General features: G+C 33.8%; 1 protein-coding gene and 1 long non-coding RNA gene across 2 annotated transcripts; both read left to right on the top strand.

Moving 5' to 3' along the window:
• Positions 1–16: 16 nt before the first annotated feature.
• LOC134235061 (vacuolar protein sorting-associated protein 11 homolog) lies at positions 17–26,065 on the top strand. Its single transcript, XM_062717149.1, has 29 exons — positions 17–46; positions 351–425; positions 3,906–4,079; positions 4,175–4,225; positions 5,210–5,275; positions 5,442–5,539; positions 5,708–5,852; positions 6,302–6,391; positions 6,865–7,001; positions 7,184–7,325; positions 7,651–7,730; positions 7,914–8,067; positions 8,590–8,736; positions 8,881–9,072; positions 9,389–9,494; positions 9,664–9,693; positions 9,787–9,887; positions 10,314–10,397; positions 10,851–10,901; positions 13,213–13,301; positions 15,597–15,671; positions 15,953–16,044; positions 18,012–18,097; positions 18,457–18,578; positions 20,926–21,024; positions 23,910–23,969; positions 24,264–24,330; positions 24,535–24,600; positions 25,776–26,065. The coding sequence occupies exons 1-29, from the start codon at positions 32–34 to the stop codon at positions 25,842–25,844; spliced, it is 2,763 nt and encodes a 920-aa protein (XP_062573133.1). The 5' UTR covers positions 17–31; the 3' UTR covers positions 25,845–26,065.
• LOC134235060 (uncharacterized) lies at positions 21,346–23,587 on the top strand. Its single transcript, XR_009985318.1, has 4 exons — positions 21,346–21,733; positions 22,328–22,383; positions 22,808–22,888; positions 23,315–23,587. It is a non-coding gene; the product is annotated as an uncharacterized LOC134235060 (long non-coding RNA).
• Positions 26,066–26,301: the final 236 nt, after the last annotated feature.

The raw sequence follows: 26,301 nt of genomic DNA, 5'->3' as shown, positions 1-26,301 counted from the left end.
ACTGAGTTATCACGTGACAATATATGGAAAAATGGCCTTCCTACAAGTAGGTGTCTTACTTTGAGTAAATTTTGGCAAAGTTTCTGGCTTTCTTAAGAAAAGTCAGATGTTAGCTATCAGTCTCAGGGAATGTTAACTTCTCAGTGTGTACAATGCATTGAAATTTTATCAATATTAAGAGATAAATTTGTAAAACAACGGGGGAAATCAAAAGCAACATCATGAACTTCAACTTGCATGCATTTTGTATAAATACCGACTTAAATTGTTCCCAATTAATAAATATGGTGGAAACCTCTCAGTGTGAAAAAGTCATTCATCTTTATTGTCTGTATATAATATCATTTCAGTGGAGAAGATTTAATTTTTTTGACAAGGAGGTTCTGAAAGATCCAGAGACTGACCAGGTGTATGACAAGTTAAAGGTAAAGGATTGCTCCAAGCCTCCAAAGGGATATTAATTATATCTCAGACTAGTTAAAAGAAGCAACACAAATATTCTGTACCCACTGATTGAGATTCAAAGCTTTTTGTGTACAAGGTCAAAGATGCGATTTACAGTGCACAAAGCCAACTGTAGCGACATTCCAACAGGTTCATCTGCCTTCTTATAGCTAAGGCGATCATAATTTGATTTTTAGTTTTACGGATTTTTTTTCAAGAAATGTCAAGTCGGAGGACGAAAAAAAAAAAAAAAAGACAAAATCATACCTGTCGACATAGCCGAAATTTTTTCGGGGGAAGGGGGGGTGAGCTAGCAACGACCTTTTGCACAAACAAAAAGTCACACATTTCATTGTAGTATAAAAAAAAAGCAAAAGAACAACTTACAAGATATATATATTTTTTAATATTAGGCCAAAAAAAATAATAGTCTTGTTTCCTGCTACCAGCCAGAAAAAAATAGGGTAGGTAGGTAGGAAAATTATTTTATTTTTTAATTTCATTTTATTTTTTCCAACGGTATTTTTGGATATGAACTACTACCAAATCAAAATGAACATGTCACAGCTAGGTCAATATTATCTTTTAAAATGAAATTCCATGTCTTTTAATGCACAACTCAAGTGGAATTTTATGAAAGTCCATATTTTAAACAAATATTTCATGTTATACAACTTGAGTATATATATTTTTTTCACTTTTGAAACATGAAATTCCTAAAATTTTGAATTTTCCCCCAAATGCTAAAAAAAACTTTAGGGTCGGGTGCTAAAAAATAGGGTAGGTGCCAAATTTTAGCTCTACTGAGAAGCTTATGCGATTTTGCGTCCGTCCGTTTCTTTGCACTTGTTTTTAAACAATTTTTCAAAATGCTACTCCTCCTACATTTTGGTCCAATTTCAATATAACTTGGCACACAAGTAGACTACACTAAGATACATAATTCTGTGTATCGGTGTGTGAATGGTGTTGCCGTGGTTACTAAAAATAGAAATTTCTGTGAAATTCTTTCAAAATGCTACTCCTTCTACAGTTTTAGTCTGATTTCAATATAACTTGGCACACAAGTAGACTACACTAAGATACATAATTCTGTGTATCAGTTTTTGATTTCGATTAACGGTGTTGCCGTGGTTACTAAAAATAGAAATTTCTGTGAAATTCTTTCAAAATGCTACTCCTTCTACAGTTTTAGTCTGATTTCAGTATAACTTGGCACACAAGTAGACTACACTAAGATACACAATTCTATATATCGGTTTTTGATTTCGATGAACAGTGTTGCCGTGGTTACTAAAAATAGAAATTTCTGTGAAATTCTTTCAAAATGCTACTCCTTCTACAGTTTTAGTCTGATTTCAATATAACTTGGCAGACAAGTAGACTACACTAAGATACACAATTCCGTGTATCGGTTTTTGATTTCGATGAACGGTGTTGCCGTGGTTACTAAAAATAGAAATTTCTGTGAAATTCTTTCAAAATGCTCTTCCTCCTACAGTTTTAGACTGATTTCAGTATAACTTGGCACACAAGTAGACTACACTAAGATACACAATTCTATATATCGGTTTTTGATTTCGATGAACGGTGTTGCCGTGGTTACTAAAAATAGAAATTTCTGTGAAATTCTTTCAAAATGCTACTCCAAATACAATTTTAGTCTGATTATAATATAAATGTTGCATGCAAGTAGACTGCACTAAGAACATAAAGAGACTTAATCAAGGATAATTATTCTATTTATCTGTTGAAAAGTTTCAATTTTCAACTGCTTAAGTACTTTTCTCTTCCTTTGCTATAAGTACAAACCAGTAGAGCTTCAGTCTCGACAGAGACTTCTGGTTTATTTTGGCCTTAATACATATTACATGTAGTTATTTATAAAAATGACAACTTTTTATTCAAACATTGTTTATAAGTACCATGCAATTTTTTGAAATTATAAAAATTTATGTTCTTCACTGTATAGTTTGCACGTTCATTAAGAGTGTCATTAATTTTGAATAATATTCAGGGCAAATATCAAAGTTTAACATGGCAATTAAACAAATTAATAAGATTCTGCAGACAGTCTGAGTTTCCAGCTTTGAACTGATGGATGAATGGATTTTGCTCATTATAAGGAGCAAGAGAACTGTTTTCTGGATTTAATAAAGATCTGAAATTGAAAGAACTGGAAGTAGTCAAAACTTAATACTTTATACATTTTTTTAAAGAACATGCGTAATCTAGTGTGAATGAAATACATGGATTCTTAGATCCTGAATTCTTTCTTTTACTCTTAGTACATTTGATATCAAAGCATTATTGTAGTCATGTTCCAATATGATAACTTTATATTTTAAAATTAAGAAACTTTATTACCCTGTTTATAGCTACATAAATTCAAATAAATCTTCTAGAGGTACTGTCAAGTTGCTCTGCAGTTTCAAGGGCTTTTATATGCTGATGTTGATGTAATTTGCAAAGTCAAATCTCATTATTGATGTTCCCTCTGCAGACTCTTTATGAACTACCATGTACTTGCTTTCATTTCCTCGTTAAATTAATAATAAAGTACTGTAGTTCATGTCTTTCCTGATCACCGTATTATTTATGGAGGAATTGTTTTGTTTTAGGTGCATATAAACTTATTTGCAGCAAAGTATCAAGTAAAATCCATATCGCTATTTACCGTCCTTTTTTTGCAAAAGTTCCACATCTGGCATCTCTGTCTTTGATAATATACACTTTTAATGGGAATAAGGAGCACTTACAGCTGCAATTACATCTGGTAGCATAGTTGACACCTTGATGATTACCTGTTATCAGTGGCAATAAACAGATTAGCTACCGAGAAACACTGCATGACCTCCATTTTTGTGTTGACATGTCGGTATTTTACAAATCGAAGTAGGTAAAAAAAAAAAGAAACAGCAATTAAAAAAAAATATTGCAATGGGGAGGGTTCAGAATAAACTCTATAAATTCGAAGTTGACAGCTCACCTTCTTCTATCATTCTGCACATGTGTATTTTTACGTGTCTGACTGTTTGCTTTTATAAAACACAGGTTTGACACGAGCGGCTTGAAAAATTCTGATTTTTTTTTTTTTTTTGAAATGCAAATTTTTAGAGTCGGCGGATCCGTAAAACTAAAAATCAAATTATGGTCGCCTTAGCAGTGTTGTCTCTAAAACCTGGGGCTGGAGAATTTCACACCTGTAATGACGTTATCCCCCAGTACTTATTCTGGTATTTCTCCTCACTCTTCTGATAGGAGAGGAACCCAAGATTCACTTTTACTATTTTAATGTTTGAACTTTAAATTTTCAAAGAGATTCAATCAACATAAGTTACATAACCATTGTCAACTGACAAGTGCTTGCCTCTTTGCCAAATTTTATGAGAAGCAATTTTGCTTTTTTCTTTGCACTTGTTTTTAATCGGTAGTATAATTAATTATTATGTTATTTACAGGATGTGAACATCTCAGCGTGTGTGAGTGGGCGGGGCCAGCTGATCGTGGGGGACCATGAGGGGTACGTTTACATGATTAACAAACAGCTCAGTCTCAACATGTTCAAGGCATACGAGATCAGGGTCTCCCACCTTCACCAGATGAAACAACACAACCTTCTAGTCTCCATAGGGGTAAGATGCATTGTATATTGATTCCACGATGAAGCATATATCTAATTTTACTTCATCTCCAAGAGAAAATGAAAAATGTAAATTTCATATTTCAGGAAGATGAACAAGGAATTAATCCTCTAATTAAAGTTTGGAATTTAGATAAGGTAAACTTTATACATTCTTTTAGTCTGCTTCACTCTTATTTCCAATACTGTACTACGTAAATGATTCAGATAAATGTGATTTATACTAGGCCATATAAAATTGAAATCTTGGTTCTCAGGCCCGCGCGCATCCGTTTTGAGGTAGCCGCATTGCCGATTTTATTGTATTTTTGATAAAATAAAAAGTTGGTGTTGCGGAGACCAATCCGGGAAAAAAAATCCGACCTCATTTGTTTCGTAGTTTAGTATTCAAATACCACTTCCGGTAGTCGTTTACAATGAGAGATTTTGGCTACTTCGTTTGAAAATACATTCGAGGACATTACCTACGATGTTAAAACGCTGTTAAGCAATGGACAAACCAGAAATTTTGACCAGACATGGAAAGTATATCTGTGATTAAAAAAATTATCTTTATGTTAAAGAAAATTCGGAAATTAAAATTAAAAAAAATACCTCCCTCATCTACTTTATTGCCAATAAAATGAAAAATAAAATACCGCCCTCCCGCATCTGTTTTGGAGAAAATTGGCCTGAGAACCAGGGAATTAAATTTAGATAGCCCTATGGCTGAATATTGATGTTTGTTCACTTGTCCAGTACCTGCAGGGAAAATTTTTTCACAGACAAGTGGATATTGCTAGGCTTTGTCTAAATTTTCTTTAAAACTTCAATAATCAGTCACTTTGGAAGTATTAAGTGACAATCTCACAAAGTAAGGAATTTCAGTACTGGAATGCACAGTTTTCAGATAGTTCTATTGAACAACATTTGAACAAAAATTATGTTTCAACAAGTAAATTTTACAGCCAAATGGGGAAATATGAAAAATTCATTTTGATGATCCCTGTACACATGTTTATATACAAACTTAAAATTTTCCTGTATGCAGTACATTAAGAATCATGTTTTTTATCATGTTATTATTGTGCCTGTATTTTGTACTTTATTATGTTATTATTAGGCCTGTATTTTGTGTTACAGATGGACAAAGGTGGACCAATGTGTACCAGAATTAGCAGAGCCATCCCTAATAACAAAGCCACGCCAGTATGTCCTTCATACAATACTGTAAAGAAAAAAAATAAACATCAATATTTATTGAGTCATAAATCTCTTAAAATGAGAGCTGATGAAAATTCAGGAATCTTTAGAGAAAAAGACATAAACATCACATATTCATATTTTAAAAAGTCTTTTTGTTAATTATCTTTAGGTCACATGCCTAACTGTTCATGAAAATTTGAATTGGATGGCTGTTGGGTTTGAAAATGGAAGTGTTCTTCTGTTCAAGGGAGATGTGACAAGAGACAGGTATCTTTCATTTATTTTGTCAAGTGGTGAGCTATTGGCTTATATGGCTTAAAGAGAAAGAGAGAGGGAGAGAGTGAATCAGTGAGTTGCTAAAAGAGAGAAACAGGGGAAAAGAGAAAATGAAGGGTGCTGAAAAGCAACCAACTAATATTTTTGAATTTTTAACAGACACAGTAAGTCAAGGATAGTCCATGAGAGTCCTAAGCCAGTGACTGCCCTGGAGTTTAAGACGCAGGGGAAGAATATTTTCCTGTTTGTGGTAACAGATGCTAATGTGATATCTATCAACATCTCGGGCAAACAGGATATCAAGGTATGTGGTGTTATAGACGTTACATATAGTTTATAAAGGTATGCAGTGGTATAGTTCTTCAAAACTGTGTATTACAATGTACACAATGTCACAAACAGTTAGTGAAATTTAAGTTTTATTTTTATATTTTTTGGTTTTGATAGATTCCTTGAAATTTGGTTTAAACTTTTAAATGATAAATTACTGCTTAAATTAGAAAAATAATTGGAGTGTTTTTTCCCAACTCAATGTTATCTTTATTTTGTATACACTATATTAGTTTACTTTTCATTGAAGACTTTTAAACCTCGGTATTATATATATTATGCTCAGTGTACCTATGCATAAAGTGGATCTGAACCAGTTGTGATTCATAGCCATGGACACTACTCAGAATAGTCACATGTATTTAATAAAATTGAGTAGGTCATAATTTTCATGGCCTTGTAAAATACATGTGTACCTTGCAGAGCACACTGGAGATGTTTGGAGGTAAGCGGGGTGGAGTGGTGATGAGTGACCAAAGTCAGGATAATCAGCTGGTGGTAGCCAGACCTGATGTAAGTGTAACTCACATAGAAATTGCATATGTATGCATCTATACAAGTGTAAGAATTCAAGATAAGGATATAACCTGGATTTATCAAGGATTTAAGATTTAAAGGGCAAACTTTCCACATCAAGATTTGAATTTATCCTCTTAATTACTTTGTAACTGTAAACTGATTTATATTGAATCTATATCTTTGTTAGTCATTAGTTTAGATATGTTTGATATATTGACCCATGGACAATTCTTTTCAAGGTCACACATTGATGGCTAGGGATGTGCATATAAATGGGGAAAGGGAAGTTTTTTCCCTAAAAACAAAAAGAAAAACAAGCTAAAATAAATATAAAATGTTGATTCTACATTTTTTATAGTTTGCTATTCAACTTATATCTTTATAAACAATTTTAATGAATACATGATACAGGGTATAACTACAGTCACCATGAAGGTTAACCCATGCTTTTTATTCTTCCTCTCCAGGCTGTGTATTTCTACCAGACAGACAGTCGAGGGCCATGTCTGGCCTTCGAGGGGGAGAAGTTGAGACTCCATTGGTTCAGGAACTACCTGATTGTTGTGGGGAAGGAGGATAAAACCCTCCCCAGACCTGTTCAATTGTAAGTTGTAACACACATACCGATGTGTAAACCATGTGACAAGTGATTCCTCATTGTATTTTATAGTCTTATTATTTTTTAAACAGAAGTAGCCAAAACACATAATGACATGTAAACCATATGATGTAATGATATCCATTAAGAAATTTGGTTTTATATTACTTTGGTTATTTTTGAAACAGAAGTGGGCAGGCGATGGAGATGCACATAGTGACGGTGTACGATATACAGAATAAGTTTATAGCTTACTCCGCCCCCTTCCCTGATGTGATCGATGTCCTGTCAGAGTGGGGCAGTGTTTATATCCTAGGGGGAGACCAAAAGGTATAGGAAACATCTTATCTCAATGCCGTGTAAAGAATTTTACAACACAAACTCAAAGTTTAATTTAATTGATGAAGGGCATTTCCTTGTTTTAAAAATGAATATTTTATTCATTCCATAATTTGCTAATTTGAAGATGATAAGAAAAGAACTCAAATTGAATCTGCACATTATTTAAACAGTCAGTAAAATGTACTGCTTCATTTAATGAAACATGCATTAATACATATTCAAATGATAAAACTTGTGAAAGATACAAGAGCCATGTTTACATTTTCAATTTTAAGTGTAGCTAAGGTCTGAGTCCAGAAGTTTTGTTTTACAGATATATCAGCTACAAGAGAAGGATACTCAGACCAAATTAGAAATGTTATTCAAGAAAAATAACTACACACTTGCCATCAGGTAAATTTAAACAAGATTCAGAGTTGTCTATCTTTGAACACTGTTAAATTCATGCTTGCAAATGGGGCTTTGAACAAACCTGAACAGGTACATGTATCTAAAGATGTACATATCACCAACTTTTAAATTTATGTTAAGTTTAGTGGTATTCTGTTTGATTACTAGTTTCTTGGTCTGTTTCAGTCTTGCCAAAAGCCAGCATTATGATCAGGAGGGATTGATTGACATTTTTACACAGTATGGTGATCACCTGTACAGTAAGGGGGACCATGATGGGGCCATTGACCAGTACATCAAAACCATTGGCAAACTAGAGGCCTCCTACGTCATACGCAAGGTAAGTCAGATCATGTAATCAGTAGATCAAAACCATCGGCAAGCTTGAGGCCTCCTACGTCATATGCAAGGTAAGTCAGATCATGTAATCAGTAATCAAAACCATCGGCAAGCTAGAGGCCTCCTACGTTATAAGAAAGGTAACTCAGATCATAAAATATTTACATTTCTAATTTTTTCTCTGTGATAACTCTTTTAAAATTAGATGAGTTGATTTTTGATAATTTCACATGAATGGGAGTCCTCTTATATTTTAAATCTGTTTAATAGACAGCATTTTTTCCTATATAATTATATTTACAAATTTATTTCAGATATTAAAAAAAAATGTAAATATAAGGAAACACTGGTCTAGTTTGCTGGGACATCAACAACAGTTGGAAATGTGGGATAATTTACACTCAACAGGCTTAGTCTGTTCTGCAAATTATCCCATGTTTCGTACTGTAAATCTGACATTAATGTACATGTGTATTTCTTATTAATTTAACCACAGATAAATTTTCACCCTTTTGTCTTGTAGTTTTTAGATGCCCAGAGAATCCACAATTTGACAAAGTACTTACAAGCTCTACATAAACAGCAGCAGGCCACAGAGGAGCACACTACACTCCTCCTCAACTGTTACACCAAACTCAAAGACGTCAACAAACTGGACGAGTTCATCATGGTAACTCAGGCTCATATTTAGAAGATGCTATCTCAAATGCTTAACCAAACATAATTTGGCCTTAGTACAAATAGGAGTATTTTAAAGATTAATTTTCTGGGGAAAGAAATCTGTAAAATTCAAAAAAATTTTGTTTTGTGACAGACTAAAGACCGTGAGGTAGATTTTGATGTAGAGACGGCCATTAAGGTGTGTCGACAGGCGGGATACTTTGAGCATGCTCTGTTCCTCGCGGAGAAGCACGGTAAACACGAGTGGTATCTAAGGATACAGCTGGAGGACATCAAACAATATCAAAAAGCCCTGGAGTACATCGGAAAACTAGAGTTCACTGAGGTAAAAATACACAAAATCTGTGTAAATAGTAAAGAGATTTCATATCATTATAAATTAACTTCAGTAAACATAATTATGTTCAGGGAAGGAAGGGAAAAAAACCTATGAAATCATAGAAGTATATGAATGTTAAATAATAGATGCTATGTGTAAATTGTGTAACACAAATTCCATTTTTTGAAAAACTTAAACTTATTTCAATGCTATAAAAACAGCTGATTTTTTTTATTACGCTATAAGACTATAAATTTCTAAGACTCTTGAATATTTCACAGTATATTTATTAATGTTATCCATGAACTTAATCTTTTGTCAGACTGAAGAGAATGTGAAGAAATATGGGAAGGTGTTGATGGCTGAGGTCCCCCAACAGACAACAGAATTGTTAAAGAGGTTATGTACAGACTACAGACCAACAGACAGTTAGTATACAACATCTTCCTCAAGTTTTACTTTCATGCAATTATTTCTGAATTCTTTCAAATAGAACTGACCATTTTTTTTTGCTGCTTGATATGTATTGTATTGTAGGATATTTATATTGTCCAGGCCCTTATACATTGAAATTAAATTTGAAATTTTCCTTTTTAGAGCCATTAATTGATCAAAGCATGATGGATGGTATGTATGTTTTACATTACTTATTGATAGAAATGGTATAAATAGGTTTATTTCAGTTGTGAATTTCTGCATGATGATTTTATTAATTGACAGGGGGAGTGGCCAGAATAGAGCGGGCACCTGCGGAACATTTTATTCATATTTTTGTCAACAACTCGGAGAAATTAACCGAATTCCTGGAACACATGATTAAGGTTAGAGACTCTTACACTCAAAATTTGTAACAATTACAGGACTGATGGTGAGCTCTGGAATAGTACATATGATACATGTATCATGTATATACATGTATTACCCCAAAGTTTGCTTCATTCTGTTTTGTAATAAATTTCATAGACAAGCTAACACAATTAATTGATAATTGTTGATAAAATAAAAAACAGCAGAGCAAACAAAGTTTTGAACATACATCTGTCTCCAACTAAAATGTGTTCTTTGTCCTTTGAATTACATACCGGTACATGTGATGTATATAAACAGGCTTTACATAAAATGTCATATATGCCTAACTCTTTTCACAGGATCTCAGTGTCACATCAAAATTTCTCAGGAAATTAATAAATGCATTGGTTCTGTATTTTTTGTTCGTAATTTTTCATGTATATGTATTTCATTTTCAGGTTCAGCCTAATTCTCCCAGTCTGCTATACAACACATTGTTAGAGCTATACCTACATGACATTGTGCATGAAACAGACAGCACGGTAAGCACCTCCTAGTACAACTAGTATAACAGCAGATACTAGTAGCACAAAGCACTGTCATTACACTGCTAGACAGCACGGTAAGCACAGCCTTGTACAACAGCCAATAGAAGCAGTACAAGATACTGATGTTACACTGCCAGAGCTGTAGCTAAATATGTTAATTGACAGTATGTCATCTATCTAAATGTCGAGTTGAAGTTCACAGCAAGTGTTTTCTTCTTCTTTCGCTAAATGACATCAGCATGAAATAACAGAGGGAACACATCCTTGCACAATATCACATGCTAGCAGTACATAAGTGTCTACACAGCATTGTGCCTGTAAAATACAGCACATTTTTAGAAGATTAAGCGCATAAAGGTTGCATTATTGATCTTTTATTGTACATTTATTTTAAGTAAAAAATATTTTGAAAAAAGCAACTAATGTTGGAAATATTTCTTTATCCAGAGAAAGACAGAGAGAGTGAGGAAAACGGAGGAACTGTTGAAGAATCCAGATGTAAGTTTGGATATTGTTATGTTAATGTACATTATCATTCTATTATAATTGTCAGAGAAAGTAAGGTTTAGATAATGTCTTAGCCAAAATATGACAAACTACCGGTATATAAAAACCAAAAATCTCTCAATTTTGGATCAGTCGGTTTTAGAAAAGTATATGTATATATAGCACCAGCCAGCCATGTTAGAATGAAATTATTTCACTGGTTCCCCTTTACATTTCTACAATTTTATACTATCTGAAATTTTGTAAAAAAAAAGTCTGTACACATTTAACTTGAGGATAGATCTAATCATTTTTAGCTCACCTGAGCCGAAGGCTCAAGTGAGCTTTTCTGATCACATTTTGTCCGTCGTCCGTCCGTCCGTCTGTCTAGCTGTCCGTCTGTCTGTCCGTTGTGTAAAATTTCACATTTTCGCACTTCTCAAGAACCACTGGGCCAATTTTGACCAAACTTGGTACAAAGCATCCTTGGGTGAAGGGGAATTTAAATTGTTAAAATGAAGGGACATATCCCCTTTTGATAATCAATTTAAAGAGAAAAATAGGGTTGGGTCATTAAAAAAATCTTCTTCTCAAGAACCACTGGGCCAGTAAAGCTGAAACTTATGTGGAAGCATCCTTTAGTAATAAAATCTACATGTACTATAAATTGTTCAAATCATAAGACCCCCGGGGGAAGGGCATTTCTTAATGGGGAATCAAAGTTTTATATAGAAATATATAGGAAAAATCTTTGAAAATTTCTTCTGATTTAAGGGCCAGAAAAGCTGAAACTTATGTGGAAGCATCCTGGTATAGTGTAGATTCTATATTGTTCATATCATGACCCCCGGGATTTCGGGGCCACAACTGGGGAATGAAAGTTTTACATAGAAATATATAGGAAAAATCTTTAAAATCTTCTTCTCAAGAAAACTCCATAAAAGCAAATAAAACTTATGTGGAAGCACCTGGTATAATGTAGATTCTAAATTGTTCAAATCATGACCCCCGTTAAGGGTGGGGCCACAATGGGGAATCAAAGTTTTACATAGAAATATATAGGAAAAATCTTTGAATATCTTCTTCTCAAGAACCACTGGGCCAAAAAAGCTGAAACTTATGTGGAAGCATCCTGGTGTAGTGTAGATTCTAAATTGTTCAAATCATGATCCCCAGGTAAGGGCGGGGCCACAATGGGGAATCAAAATGTTACATAAAAATATATAGGAAAAATCTTTCAAAATCTTCTTCTCAGGAACCACTGGGCCAAAAAAGCTGAAACTTATGTGGAAGCATTTGGTATAATGTAGATTCTAAATTGTTCTAAATAATTGTCCCGGGGGAAGGGCGGGGTCACAATGGGGAATAAAGTTTTATATAGAAATATATATAAAAATCTTTGAAAATCTCTCTCAAGAACCACTGGGCCAGAAAAAGTGAAGCTTATGTAGAAGCATTCTGGGGTAGTGTAAATTCTAAATTGTAGGAATCACTGTTTCCCAGGGGAAGGGTAGGGCCACAATGGGGTATCAAAGTTTTACATAGAAATATATAGGAAAAATCTTTGAAAATCTTCTTCTCAAGAACCACTGGGCCAGAAAAGCTGAAACTTATGTGGAAGCATCCTGGTATAATGTAGATTCTAAATTGTTCAAATAATGACCCCCGGGGGAAGGGTGGGGCCACAATGGGGAATCAAAGTTTTATATAGAAATATATAGGAAAAATCTTTGAAAATCTTCTTCTCAAGAACCACTGGGCCAGAAAAAGTGAAGCTTATGTGGAAGCATTCTGGGGTAGTGTAAATTCTAGATTGTAGGAATCATGACCCCCGGGGGAAGGGCCCATTATAGGGGAATCAAAGTTTTACATAGAAATATATAGGAAAAATCTTTGAAAATCTTCTTCTCAGGAACCACTGGGCCAAAAAAGCTGAAACATATGTGCCCATGGAAGGATCATGGGGTAGTGTAGATTTCAAAATGTCTAAATTATGATCAGTGGGGTAGGGTGGGGATGCATTATGTATAACAAGGGGGAAATCTGGAAAAGAACAGAATGGTCAAAGCTTCTCAGGTGAGCGATGTGGCCCATGGGCCTCTTGTTATTGCCATCCTACACAGTTACTCTGGTAAGCATTGTGGCCTATGGGCCTCTTATTATTGCCTTTTCACATGTCAGCCTTAGTGTGTCAGGGGATCATCAGGACATTAGTTTTATAATAATGAGTTATTATGGATTATCTTTATCATCATTTTCCATACTTTCTACAGTGCAATATGCAGTCATTCGACAAGGTTTGACCTTGATATGTTCTTTACAGGCAAAGTATGACCTAGATCAAGCCATGGTTCTCTGTCAGATGAATGACTTCAAGGCTGGCATTCTCTACCTGTATGAAAAAGCTCACCTGTAAGTACATGTATTTATAGAACTCACTTGTAAGTATTTAAAATAGAAACTCGGAACAATCATTCATTTATAGATACATGTATCTGTATACAAATAGCTGACATGTAAACATCCATCAGAATTCCCATATTATCCCCTCTGTTCTAATGACTTTTTTTTTGTCTTTCATATTTTTTTTTATTGTTCTTATGACTTATTTCAACATAAACTCACAGAATATAAGTTCTAGTGTCTTTTTTATACTAAATAAAGCTCTAATCAACTTAGCCCTTATAGTTCACAGTGAGGTCAAATCTAAAAAAAAGTTAAATTAGATTCTTATCTTACCTGCGAAGTGAATGCAAAAAGTTCCCCCAATGCATATTGGGAATTCCCTATAATGAAATTCTTTTCATATCATTTGGGTATGAGTTAGAGCAATTGGTAGCTGTGTTATATGAATGCATTTCCTTTTATATTTATGGAAGATGTCAAAAGTATTCATCTAAATGTAGAATACTATACCTCCCGTTTTCTTGGTGGTTGGGGGGGGGGATGTTGACATTTATCATAACCAATGTAATCATGGAGAATTGTGCACTTGTCGTTGTCAAATACAGTCCACTTGCTTGAAATCTTTGTTAATATTGGTACAAAAAAAGTATTTGTGTGCTCCAGGTCAAATCATGTGACATCTACAGAGATTTTATGATGAGTGGCTTCAAAAATAACTACCCTAGTGAACAAAAAATAGTTTTATAGAAAAACGGTATATTTTCAAATAAAAGTAGAAGATGGTGTAAAAAATAGCGTTGACTTCCAACTAAAGTGGTAGAGTTAACTGGATGGTGTGGGCTATATAACTTGATTATGGAACTAATCAAAGGAGGACACTCCTACGTAGTGTTCAGAACATTTGACCTTAGTGTGTCATTTCACTTATATTCCATCAAGTCCAGGGTCACTGTCAGATAAAGAATAAAATTCTTTTCTGGTCTACATACTCCATACATCTCATTCCCACTTCAACTTTTTAAGTCCTCATTGCAGTTTTGTAAATGTGATTTGATTTTGCCTCTGGTCTTAAATAATCTTTGAGTACAGTTATGACATCAAATGTTTCTCCAATAGGAAATTATAAATTGGACCCTGGATTTTGGTCTTGTTCTGCCAGTGACCTTGAACTTGTGTTAGTTTGTTCTGTGTTAGGAAAGTAAGTTTTCAGTTGAGGTTTGCACAAAATATTGGCTGTAACATTTTATTAAATTATAAATCAAGTTGGGTGATAGTTTTATTTTACCTGGTTTTAGCATGTAAAGGGCTATGTTGATTATAGTGAATAAAATTTCTCTCTTACTAGAAGTAAGCTGAATGCAAATACATTTATTTTACATACAATCTAAAAATACATTAGCAGCATTACCAAGACCCTGTGGAATGGTAGCTCTCTCATGAACACATTAGATTAAAATTTTGGAGAGGGCTACATCATTGTAGCTACATGTAACTCTCATGCTTTGGTTATTCCGATAAATAGTTGCTAAAATCATTATGGTGCCAGCCCGGGCCTGCTGTAGTGGGGCCAACATTTCTTAAATCCCTCTGTCAGTAGAAGTAAAGGTAGCTCATGTGAGCTTTATGGCCCTTGGCCTCTCAGTGCAAATCCATTGATCAATTTTGTGTAATTAATCATCAGAGTAAATTACAGTTTAGAAATTATTATAGAGATTACTTTTGCTATTTTTATGTAAAAAAGTATGATAAAGTTCAGATTAATGTAATGTCGATGTCAAAGTACTGGGTTACCTACAGAATGATGGGAAAAGGGCTTAATATCCTTAAAGCCGTAATCTCAATTAGAAATTAATGAAGTAACAACACACGAGAACTATAATAAGCCATACATCATAGAACACTGATGTTATATAAATCCTCACTCCCCTGTGGAGCTCTGGCCTATATAAAGGAGAACAAACATCAATAAATCATCAGAATTATATTTTTTTGTACAATATCCTATATAGCTGACATTAAGATAATTGTTTTATGGCATAATGCAATGATATGAATTTAAGTTTCATTGATCTATGTAACACAGGGAACTTCTGTTTCTTGAATTTTTTTTATCTCAGTAAAACATGGTCTTTTTTAATCTATGTAAGAGCATTTTCTTTCTTAATGTGGGGGTGGGGTGGGGGTATTCGTCCCATTAGGACAGTTCAAGTTTCCTCTGGTCTTTCTTCTTTCTTCGTGTCCATTACTAAATAATGTTATATCCTTAATATTTTTAGTCTCATCTTTATCTTTTATTTTCAGATACCAACAGATTCTACGGTACCATATGGAGCATGATGACTTTGTGCATGTCATTGAGACCTGTAAAAAGTTTGGGTGTGTATTGATGAATGTAATCATATTCTCTTTGTTGTCGAATTAAATTTTCTTGTTTTGATATTAAACAATGGAACTTCATTATCTCAAACTTGATAGGGCTGAAAAAAAGCAAGGTTTAAGATATCAAGGCTGAAAATCATAAAGAAAGAGTCTTGGGATTTCCTGCTCATTTTCACTTATAAATAAATTGTATTCCAGATATCAATTTTGGAGATAAGGTAGCTTGTCAATGGACATCTATGAATTTGTGTGAGAAAATAAGAAATCTTCCCTTTCAGACAACAGGACTCCAATCTGTGGGTGCAGGCCTTGTCATACTTTGCCAGGAAAGAGGACAACTGTAAACCTCAGCTGATGGAGGTCCTGTCTCGTATCCTTATATAGCAACTCTCATCCCTTGTCACAGTGTTTAATGGCTCTTATATACATAGAGAACTCTAGAGTCATCCCTAGTCACATGTCTAATGGCTCATATACATGATAAGGAACTCTCATCCCTAGTCACATGTCTAATGGCTCATATACATGATAAGGAACTCTCATCCCTAGTCACATGCCTAATGTCTCTTATATACATAGAGAACTCTAGAGTCATCCCTAGTCACATGTCTAATGTCTTTTTTATACATAGAGAACTCTAGAGTCATCCCTAGTCACATGTCTAATGTCTCTTATATACATAGAGAACTCTAGAGTCATCCCTAGTCACATGCCTATTGTCTCTTATATACATAGAGAACTCTAGAGTCATCCCTAGTCACATGCCTAATGTCTCTTATATACATAGAGATCTCTAGAGTCATCCCTAGTCAAATGTCTAATGTCTCTTATATACATAGAGAACTCTAGAGTCATCCCTAGTCACATGCCTAATGTCTCTTATATACATAGAGATCTCTAAAGTCATCCCTAGTCAAATGTCTAATGTCTCTTATATACATAGAGATCTCTAGAGTCATCCCTAGTCAAATGTCTAATGTCTCTTATATACATAGAGAACTCTAGAGTCATCCCTAGTCACATGCCTAATGTCTCTTATATACATAGAGATCTCTAGAGTCACCCCTAGTCACATGCCTAATGTCTCTTATATACATAGAGATCTCTAGAGCCATCCCTAGTCAAATGTCTAATGGCCCTTATATACATAGAGAACTCTAGAGTCATCCCTAGTCACATGTCTAATGTCTCTTATATACATAGAGAACTCTAGAGTCATCCCTAGTCACATGCCTAATGTCTCTTATATACATAGAGAACTCTAGAGTCATCCCTTGTCACAGTGTTAAATGGCTCTTATATACATAGAGAACTCTAGAGTCATTTTCTTTCTTAAAGTGGGGGTGGGGGTGGGTGATTACCTATGTTTAAGCTATTTTAGAGCCCAACATCCCTAGTCACATGTCTAATGTCTCTTATATACATAGAGAACTCTAGAGTCATCCCTAGTCACATGCCTAATGTCTCTTATATACATAGAGAACTCTAGAGTCATCCCTAGTCACATGCCTAATGTCTCTTATATACATAGAGAACTCTAGAGTCATCTCTAGTCAAAGTGTCTGATGTCTCTTATATACATAGAGAATAAATTGTATCCCTAGTCACATTTTGGAATGTCTTTTTTAATGGACATCTATGAATTTGTGTAGTCACATGCCTAATGTCTCTTATATACATAGAGAACTCTAGAGTCATCCCTAGTCACAGTGTCTAATGTCTCTTATATACATAGAGAACTCTAGAGTCATCCCTAGTCACATGTCTAATGTCTTTTTTATACATAGAGAACTCTGAGTCATCCCTAGTCACATGCCTAATGTCTCTTATATACATAGAGAACTCTAGAGCCATCCCTAGTCACATGCCTAATGTCTCTTATATACATAGAGAACTCTAGAGTCATCCCTAATCACATGTCTAATGTCTCTTTTATACATTTAGAACTCTAGAGACACTCTTAGTCACAATGTCTAATGCCACTTATATGCATGTAGATCCCTAGAGGCATTCTGAGTCACAATGTATAATTGTTCATATATAGTTATATACATATAGAACTCTTGAGTAATTCCTAGTCACAATGTCTAATGCCTCATATATACATGTAGATCTGTAGAAACATTCTAGTTTGGTTTAATTTCAATGTCTAACCGTAGTTCTAAACAAAAAAATTTATGAGTCCCGAGTCGTAATATCTAACTTTTGGTTAGCTGCAATAATGTAGCCCTCTCCAATTTTTTCATCTGAAAAAGGAGAGTGCTACATTATTGCAGCTAACTTTTGGTCTACATGTAAAATTACTTACTACATATATTACTCCTTAACACAGATAAGAAATTGACAAGAAGAATCTATTACCACCATTACTTGTAATACAGACACTGGCCCACAATTCCACAGCAACCTTGTCTGTTGTCAAGGTAAAAAAAGATCATTACTGATCTCTCCTAAATATTTGTTGCCAAGCACCATTTTATTCAGAGAGTTTGTGCTGTATATATATAGTTTCTGTTTCTTTGTTTTGTTCATCATCTGAAACCTTTATCTATTAACCTTTTTATTAAACTTAAATATGAATGAACATTAGGTTTGTGCCTTCTCCTGATAGTATACCAATATACTGTACAAAATGACTCAGTGGACTTAGGCCTGCATAATTGTTTATCCTGATGGCATTTAATCCACTATTTGGAGGATAATGTTAGGACTGAATCCAGACAATTTCTCCCCATAGAATTTTACTATCTAAGTGTTATGTAATATTACTCCTGGTTTTCAGGACTACATTATCCGAAGGCTACAGATGGAAAATGATCAGATCGCTGAGGACGAGAGATTAATAAAACAGTACAGAGAGGATACTGATAAAAAACGAGCTCAGATTGAGGAACTCAAAACAACGTGAGTAGAATTAATAAAACAGTACGGAGAAGACACCAATAAAAAACGAGCTCAGATTGAGGAACTCAAAACAACGTGAGTAGAATTAATAAAACAGTACAGAGAAGACACCAATAAAAAACGAGCTCAGATTGAGGAACTCAAAACAATGTGAGTAGATTTAAAACAAGATTTAGTTCTAAAGGAAAGCAGTGGGAATCATCAATGTTCATGGATCTTGTTGGTTACCCTTACCCAGGAGTTAAAATTCACAACAAACATTGATATACTGTATACAGGGAAAATTTTGCCCCCATTTTATTTTCACCCCTATCGCCCTACCCTCGGTCGGGCGAATTTAAAAGGGGGTGAATTCATAGAATACACTACAATTTCTTAAACATGTTAAACAGAACTGTGACTGGATGAATTTAAAACGGGGCATAAATGTTTGCAAATGTGTAAAAGAGTGAAAAAATGGCCCTATATTCTGTACATGTTCATATTAAATTGGCATATTCAAAATTTAGCACAATCAATGGATATCGTGTTGTTGACGTAATCATGAATTAGCGCTACACATGTTCGTGCCATATATTCTATTTATAAATGAATTCTTAGTGGTATTTATGAATTAGCGCATCCTCGTCTGCACCAAATATGAATCCCGCTATTTTAAGTGCACATACAGTATACATAAAACATGAGCATTGTAATGTTACATTACTTAGACATACAAGGTACCTTCAAAATAGGTTCCCATGAACCAGTAACATTTTGGATATCCATTGACCACTATTACCAATGATGATTACCCAGTGCCTGTACTTGTCTGTCATATTTACTGGTCGAGGGCAGTCCTCAGGATAATTAAGTATCTACCATAAAATCTGTTGTTTAATGTTTTACAGAAAATAGAAATATTTTTTTGGTCATCAACTACGACCAAACATGCTATCCTTAACTATGATTAGGTCATAACAGCCAATGAAATTAAATAGCAATAAAAGTACCCTTTACAATGGCAGGGGGAATTACTTTCTTAATATTGTTAAAGTTATTTTCATCAAATAATGTTATTGACATTTTAGCATGCCTCTTATTGGAGAATATCTCGAACTAAGTCTGCCTTTATTTGATTATTGGAAATAATACAAGTGTGTGTGAATGTTTAAAATTGAACAAACATTGGAGACACTAAAATGTCTGGCATATTTTTCAAGAAAACAAGTCAATAACAGCACTGTAAGAATATTAATATCACCCCAGGCCTTGGCCTTTTAGGATAGGTTCAGTTACTTAGACGTAAACATCTTTTCATTTTGATTTCAAACACTTATTCTGTATGTAATGCTCTTTTCAGTATAAATATTGCTTAACCATTAAAAAAAATGCCCCACTGAATTCTTTTGTGAAACCTATCTTAATGTATAATGCATCAGAAATTGAAAAGTGCCCAAGATACCTTTGAGTTTTTTATTGCAGTGGAATCTCATTAATTAGTTATAAGTCAGAACTGGAGAAGGTAATTAAAAGATGTCAATATTTAAAGATAAAAAATTAGTCCAGATTTCTCGTCAGTGTCAGGCTATATTGAGAATCTGAAAGTGGTGAACTCGTTAATTATTAAATTGATTACCAGTACAGCAGGAAACTTGATCTGGGTGAAATGCAGGTATACAGCATACTGTGGAATGGGAGGTGTGTGAAGTGTGCATTGTACTGCAGCTGTTTGCGGAGATCAGTGTAACCTGATGACATAGCAGTCTGTACAATCAATATTGAATGTTAATTTAAAATACTTGTCCCTGGGTATCAGAGAGTTTGGAATTTAAATCTTGGTTCCACTGAATAGAGGACTTGGTAGTATGGTTCATATTGTTTACATGTAACATGGGAGAAGTGATTTTGGGGTTTATTTGTGATTTGGGATGGAAGAATTTTAGATTGAAATATTTTATTATAGGGAGCCATATATGTTGTATCCAAAACCAAAAAAAATCATAAAATATATTCCGATTTTAGGTACATATGTAGAATATGAGCAGCAGTTGTTTTTTTTTTCAGCTGAACACTTTGGCCCTTTTTGAGTCTTGACAATCAAAAAATTTAGCCCTAGTGGAACTTATTGTATTGCTATTTATTTGAAAAAAATTTCGTAGTTTTATTTCCATATTTAGAAAATAAAGTATTTTTGTAAAGAAAAAATTAAATCATTTTTTCTAAATGTCAATCAAGCAGGTGGTCACAAAATATTTGTGGGTGAGGTGAATTCAAAACTCAATGCGAAGTGAAAGTACATGCACATGCATTTATCAATTTTTTTAAATAACAATCAGTGATATTGTTCCTAAATGTCTGATTTCAGGGCCAAGGTTTTCCAGGCTTCGAAGTGTAACATCTGTAACCATCCTCTGGAGCTTCCCTCTGTACATTTCCTGTGTGAACCACATTCCTACCATCAACAGTGAGTAAATAATACCCTTAATAGTCTTAAACATATTCAGCACTTAAGTACAGGGGGTATTTATAATAGAGAGGTTGAGATTTTAAACTTGTATATGTACTTGTGCATCAACTTCGACGTACACATACACATTTTTGTAATTTGTCAGTTGAGATTTTTATGACATGTAACATGTACGTGTACACCACGATTAGAGTCTAGGTAACAACTTTTTAGAAGTTTTGATACTCAGTTTGATTTTATGTAGCTAACAAAACATGATTAAAATAAAAGCTCATGAAATTAAACATCTTAAATAATGTATAACAACTACATTTTCACACATAAATTGACTGATTTTTGTCTCGCCTGCGACGAATGTCGCGAAGCGAGACATAGCGACCATAGATTCCGTCGTCGTCGTCGTCGGCGTCCAACTTTTGGTTAACCCAAATGTCAAAGTTTTATAAACTGCAATAACTTTCTCAAATTTTATTCAGTCTTCTTGAAATTTGGACACAATATTCAGTATGGATAAAAATTTATATCCCAAGTATGATTTTGAAAAAAAAAATTCAAATTTTTCCGTATTTTTTCCTTAAGTTGGACTTAGTTTTTTCATGATAATTTATGGTGAAGACCTATATTCCAGCAACTATAAGTTATAGGGATATGATAATTAGTCAGTGGATACATCATGGGTAACCACAAACGTCAGTACCAGAATTAGGTCATCTTGAATGAGTGACTTTGGTTAAATTTTTGGTGGAGGTCCATATCTCAGCATCTATAACTTATAATGGCATGATGATTTGTCATTGTACAGGTTATAAGTAACCAACAACATCAGTACCAGAATTAGGTCATTTTGACCTACATTTTTCTGCATGAATGACTTTGGTTAAATTGATAATGGAGGTTCATATTTCAGCAACTATAACTTATAGTGGCATGATAGTTAGTCTCGCCTGCGACGAATGTCGCGAAGCGAGACATAGCGACCATAGATTCCGTCGTCGTCGTCGTCGGCGTCCAACTTTTGGTTAACCCAAATGTCAAAGTTTTATAAACTGCAATAACTTTCTCAAATTTTATTCAGTCTTCTTGAAATTTGGACACAATATTCAGTATGGATAAAAATTTATATCCCAAGTATGATTTTGAAAAAAAAAATTCAAATTTTTCCGTATTTTTTCCTTAAGTTGGACTTATTTTTTCATGATAATTTATGGTGAAACCTATATTCCAGCAACTATAAGTTATAGGGATATGATAATTAGTCATGGATAATCATGGGTAACCACAAACGTAGTACCAGAATTAGGTCATCTTGACCTACATTTTTCTGCATGAGTGACTTTGGTTAAATTTTTGGTGGAGGTCCATATCTCAATCTATAACTTATAATGGCATGATGATTTGTCATTGTACAGGTTATAAGTAACCAACAACATCAGTACCAGAATTAGGTCATTTTGATTTTTCTGCATGAATGACTTTGGTTAAATTGATAATGGAGGTTCATATTTCAGCAACTATAACTTATAGTGGCATGATAGTTAGTCAGTGGATACATCATGGGTAACCACAAACATCAGTACCAGAATTAGGTCATTTTGACCTACATTTTTCTGCATGAATGACTTTGGTTAAATTGATAATGGAGGTTCATATTTCAGCAACTATAACTTATAGTGGCATGATAGTTAGTCAGTGGATACATCATGGGTAACCACAAACGCCTGTACCAGAATTAGGTCATTTGATACATTTTTCATGAGTGACTTTGCATTTTATGGTGGAGGTCCATATCTCAGCAACTATAACTTATAGTGGCATGATAATTTGTCAGTCTACACATCATAGGTAACCAACAATATCAGTGGTAATCTTCACCTACATTTTCTGCATGAATGACTTGATACATATACAGTGGATTTGATTTCAAAATGCAAGTTCAAATTATTGCGACTCATAACACGTTGTGTAAACCATTGTGGTTTGCTATGAACTACTAACACAAACATATGATACAGTGTTTTTAAAGTGTACATAGTATTTCCAGCAGTTATTCGGAGAAACTTAAAGTGGACAAAAAACAATCTATCTCTTGTGAATAATATGAAATATGGAAATTTTAAACTGTACAGAAGATATTTAACCTACATGATGCATTTGGATCCTACCTACTCTTGTGAATAATATGAAATATGGAAATTTTAAACTGTAAGAAGATATTTAACCTACATGATGCATTTGGATTACTTTTCTGTTTACCAGTTGGCATATGCAGTGCAACACATTGACTAAGAGGAAAATGTTGTGTTCATCAGTATGCAAAAGTTATATATTAAATCCATATAAAATATACCTATAGTCAGTCCAGATAGAAACGTTTTACAGTTCTTATTAAGTCCATGACAATATCTCTTTAAAAACCAGCAAAATGACTCGATCCACTTTTTGAGTTATTCCTTCTGAAATGTCAATAAATGCTTCAGTTTATCAGACAATCATTTCTTACTAACCACAGCGACAGCAGGCGAGACACAGGGTTGCGGGCAACCCTTACGTACTTTTATTATTAAAGCTACACGTTTGCACTAATGTGTAGACGCCATTCTACAAGTTCTAAGGATGTGTAGAAAACTCGTCATCACTAAAATTGATGATGTAATATGCGAGGAATTTAGGTAATTCCCATATCAGACGTACCCGTACACGTATGAAATCTCAACCTCTCTAATATTCTTATTGAAAGGACATGAAGGTCTAATATTGCAATGGCAGGAAAAACTTGATTAGCTCACAAAAATATTATTTTTTTAAGAAGATCAATTATAAGAATATTCCAATGAAGAATTATATTATTGACATGTACATGTATCTTCCTGTATGTTTTTCAGCTGTTTTGAGAGCTATGCAGAAAATGACTCTGAGTGCCCTGTTTGTGCGGCAGAAAATAGGTAGGAACATTAATACAGTTGTCTTAGCATGCCAGACAAAACAATATCCTTATAACATATACAAAGCTGTTATGTTTATACTTCTTGATAAGTATTGTGACAGGTTAATGAATTTGTAAGTAAATAAGTACACTGTATCTTACTTCACTGAGTGTGTCAATCAGTTCTGTTGTATTTGGTACATATTGTAGATAAGTACTGACTCAAGATGTCTGAGAGACCTGACTCAGTGTTATTGTGTTGAGAGACCTATATTCAGTTAACCTTAATCTTACATCTGTTTTTGTTTTTTAGGAAAATCATGGACATAATCAGGGCCCAGGAACAAAGTAAAGACCTTCATGAACAATTCCATAATCAGGTAAACTTACAGCTTCACAATCATATAAATTTGGCAAAGTTTGTCTACTCAGTAGATATTGTATTAATAGACAACTTTTTGGCCAATAAGAAACATGCAATTCATTGTCAGAGAGTTGGAAAGAGGGTAAATTTAGAGAATTATACAGAAAAACTTGTTTATATGACAATGTTGTTAATTCAATTTTTTTTTACTTTTTTTAAGTTACAAAGATCTCAAGATGGCTTCTCTGTTGTGGCAGACTACTTTGGAAGAGGAGTTTTTAATAAGGTAATACTTAACCTTTATTGACTGGGTTTGAAAGCAATATTGGTTTTGTTGGATGTAAGGTTTGCAGGTTCGACAAGACAAATTTTGCCACAGTCAATAAATGCTGAGTTAGACCTTTAAATTTTTTTTTGGGGGGGGGGGGATATCTTGTGCTGGCTTCCTTAAGGTAAATGTCATTTACCGCTCTGCTTTAGAAACTGGGTCAAATTTGATAAATTTTGAACTCCAATGAATGCAAGAAGATATAGCTGATCATGCCCAAAGTGTGAGGTAAAAGCAATCAAATACTCTAGACGTACTATTTTCCACGGGGTCATAATTCCGCGGAATCTCGATTTCTCTTGAATCCGTGGGTAGAAAATTACGCAGAATTCTTAGACTCTCACTATATTCCTTACAAGTACTTTGAGTATGATGAGACAAATTTCCGCGGACATTTTGTGACCGCGTACATTGCATATATTAATACCACGCGGAAAAAAAGTACTTCTACAGTAACTCAGTAAGTCCAACAAGATTACCAACCAGTCTAAAATTGATTTTTTTTTTTATGCTCAGTGAAACATTAGCATTTTTTTTTCAATACATGTTATCAAAGGGGTCAAATTTTAAAGGTATAATACAATAATTAATGATTTACAGTTTGTGTACTAAAAATGTAGGGGTCTGCTTTTTCTGTTTTCCATTCAGAGCAGTACATTTTCTTTTAATCAAACATGATATTTATGCTTTAGTTATTTATATAGAAAGTAATCTAAATGATGTTTTATTCAAAGGTCATGGAAAATTCTTTTTTATCATCTTTAAAGCTCATATTGATTTTAATACAAAAACATGATTTTAAATGAAAAAATCTTAATGCTTAATCTAAGATGCAATTGGTTGCTGTACAGGTTTTTCTATTGTAAAAATGTATCTGGAGTTTCATAAATTAAGTAGATACATCTTAATGTTTTACTTTTCTTTAGCTATTATAATGGTATTACAATTACCTATTTAAAAAACCAGAATTAGATTGATTTGAACAAAGTATTGAGTAACAAACTGTCACAATTTTAACTACACTGTATATTTTGAACTTCTAAGACATAAACAATTAATGGAGCTATTTTCATATCTTGAACTTCACTCAAAAACTGTTATAAATTTAAAGATGATTGCATCGATGATTTCAGGTCACCCTAATTACCGATTCACCAGCAAGACAACCTCCAAAAGCGGCATCCACAAGTAGATTTGTGTGACATTAATTACAAAGGTCAAGGTCATCATGCAAACGACCTTGAACAATTTGTTGACTGCCTCCAATAAAAGATGCTACAAGATGGAATGGAATTCCAGGACCATCGGAGAGATTGTTTATGTTTTGTCACAGAACAGAACCATCTGTGATTATCTAGTGCAATATTGTTAAAGATGTTATAGCAAATAAGATTTTATTGAATAAATAATAACATATGTAAAATATTGTTTGTTTAATTTATGTTCATTAATTAACTTTGAAGCTGTTTTACAGTCAAATTTAGTATCTCCAACTCAGTTGATCTGACAGAAACTTATGGGGATACCAGTCAACAGTTTAAAAAGATGAGGATTACTTACTATCTTGTAAGAATCATAGATTCTTATTGATGCATCCAAAACATTCACCATATTATTGTTTGAGTTGACAAACTATTTATGCAAATCCTGTTATCTCGG

The sequence above is a fragment of the Saccostrea cucullata genome, unplaced genomic scaffold (assembly GCF_032062105.1).
Source record: "Saccostrea cucullata isolate Sc308-1 unplaced genomic scaffold, CSIRO_AGI_Scuc_v1 ctg17, whole genome shotgun sequence".
NCBI lineage: Eukaryota > Metazoa > Mollusca > Bivalvia > Ostreida > Ostreidae > Saccostrea > Saccostrea cuccullata.
Note: the sequence above shows the minus strand (reverse complement) of the source record. Positions and strands in the feature narration are given on the sequence as shown.

Bases quoted from the DNA above. Each gene is read 5' to 3' on its own strand.
- LOC134235061 (XM_062717149.1), top strand. The intron at 8,737-8,880 runs GTAACTCAGGCT...GTTTTGTGACAG, and splicing joins AACTGGACGAGTTCATCATG to ACTAAAGACCGTGAGGTAGA. The intron at 9,495-9,663 runs GTTAGTATACAA...TTTCCTTTTTAG, and splicing joins AGACTACAGACCAACAGACA to AGCCATTAATTGATCAAAGC.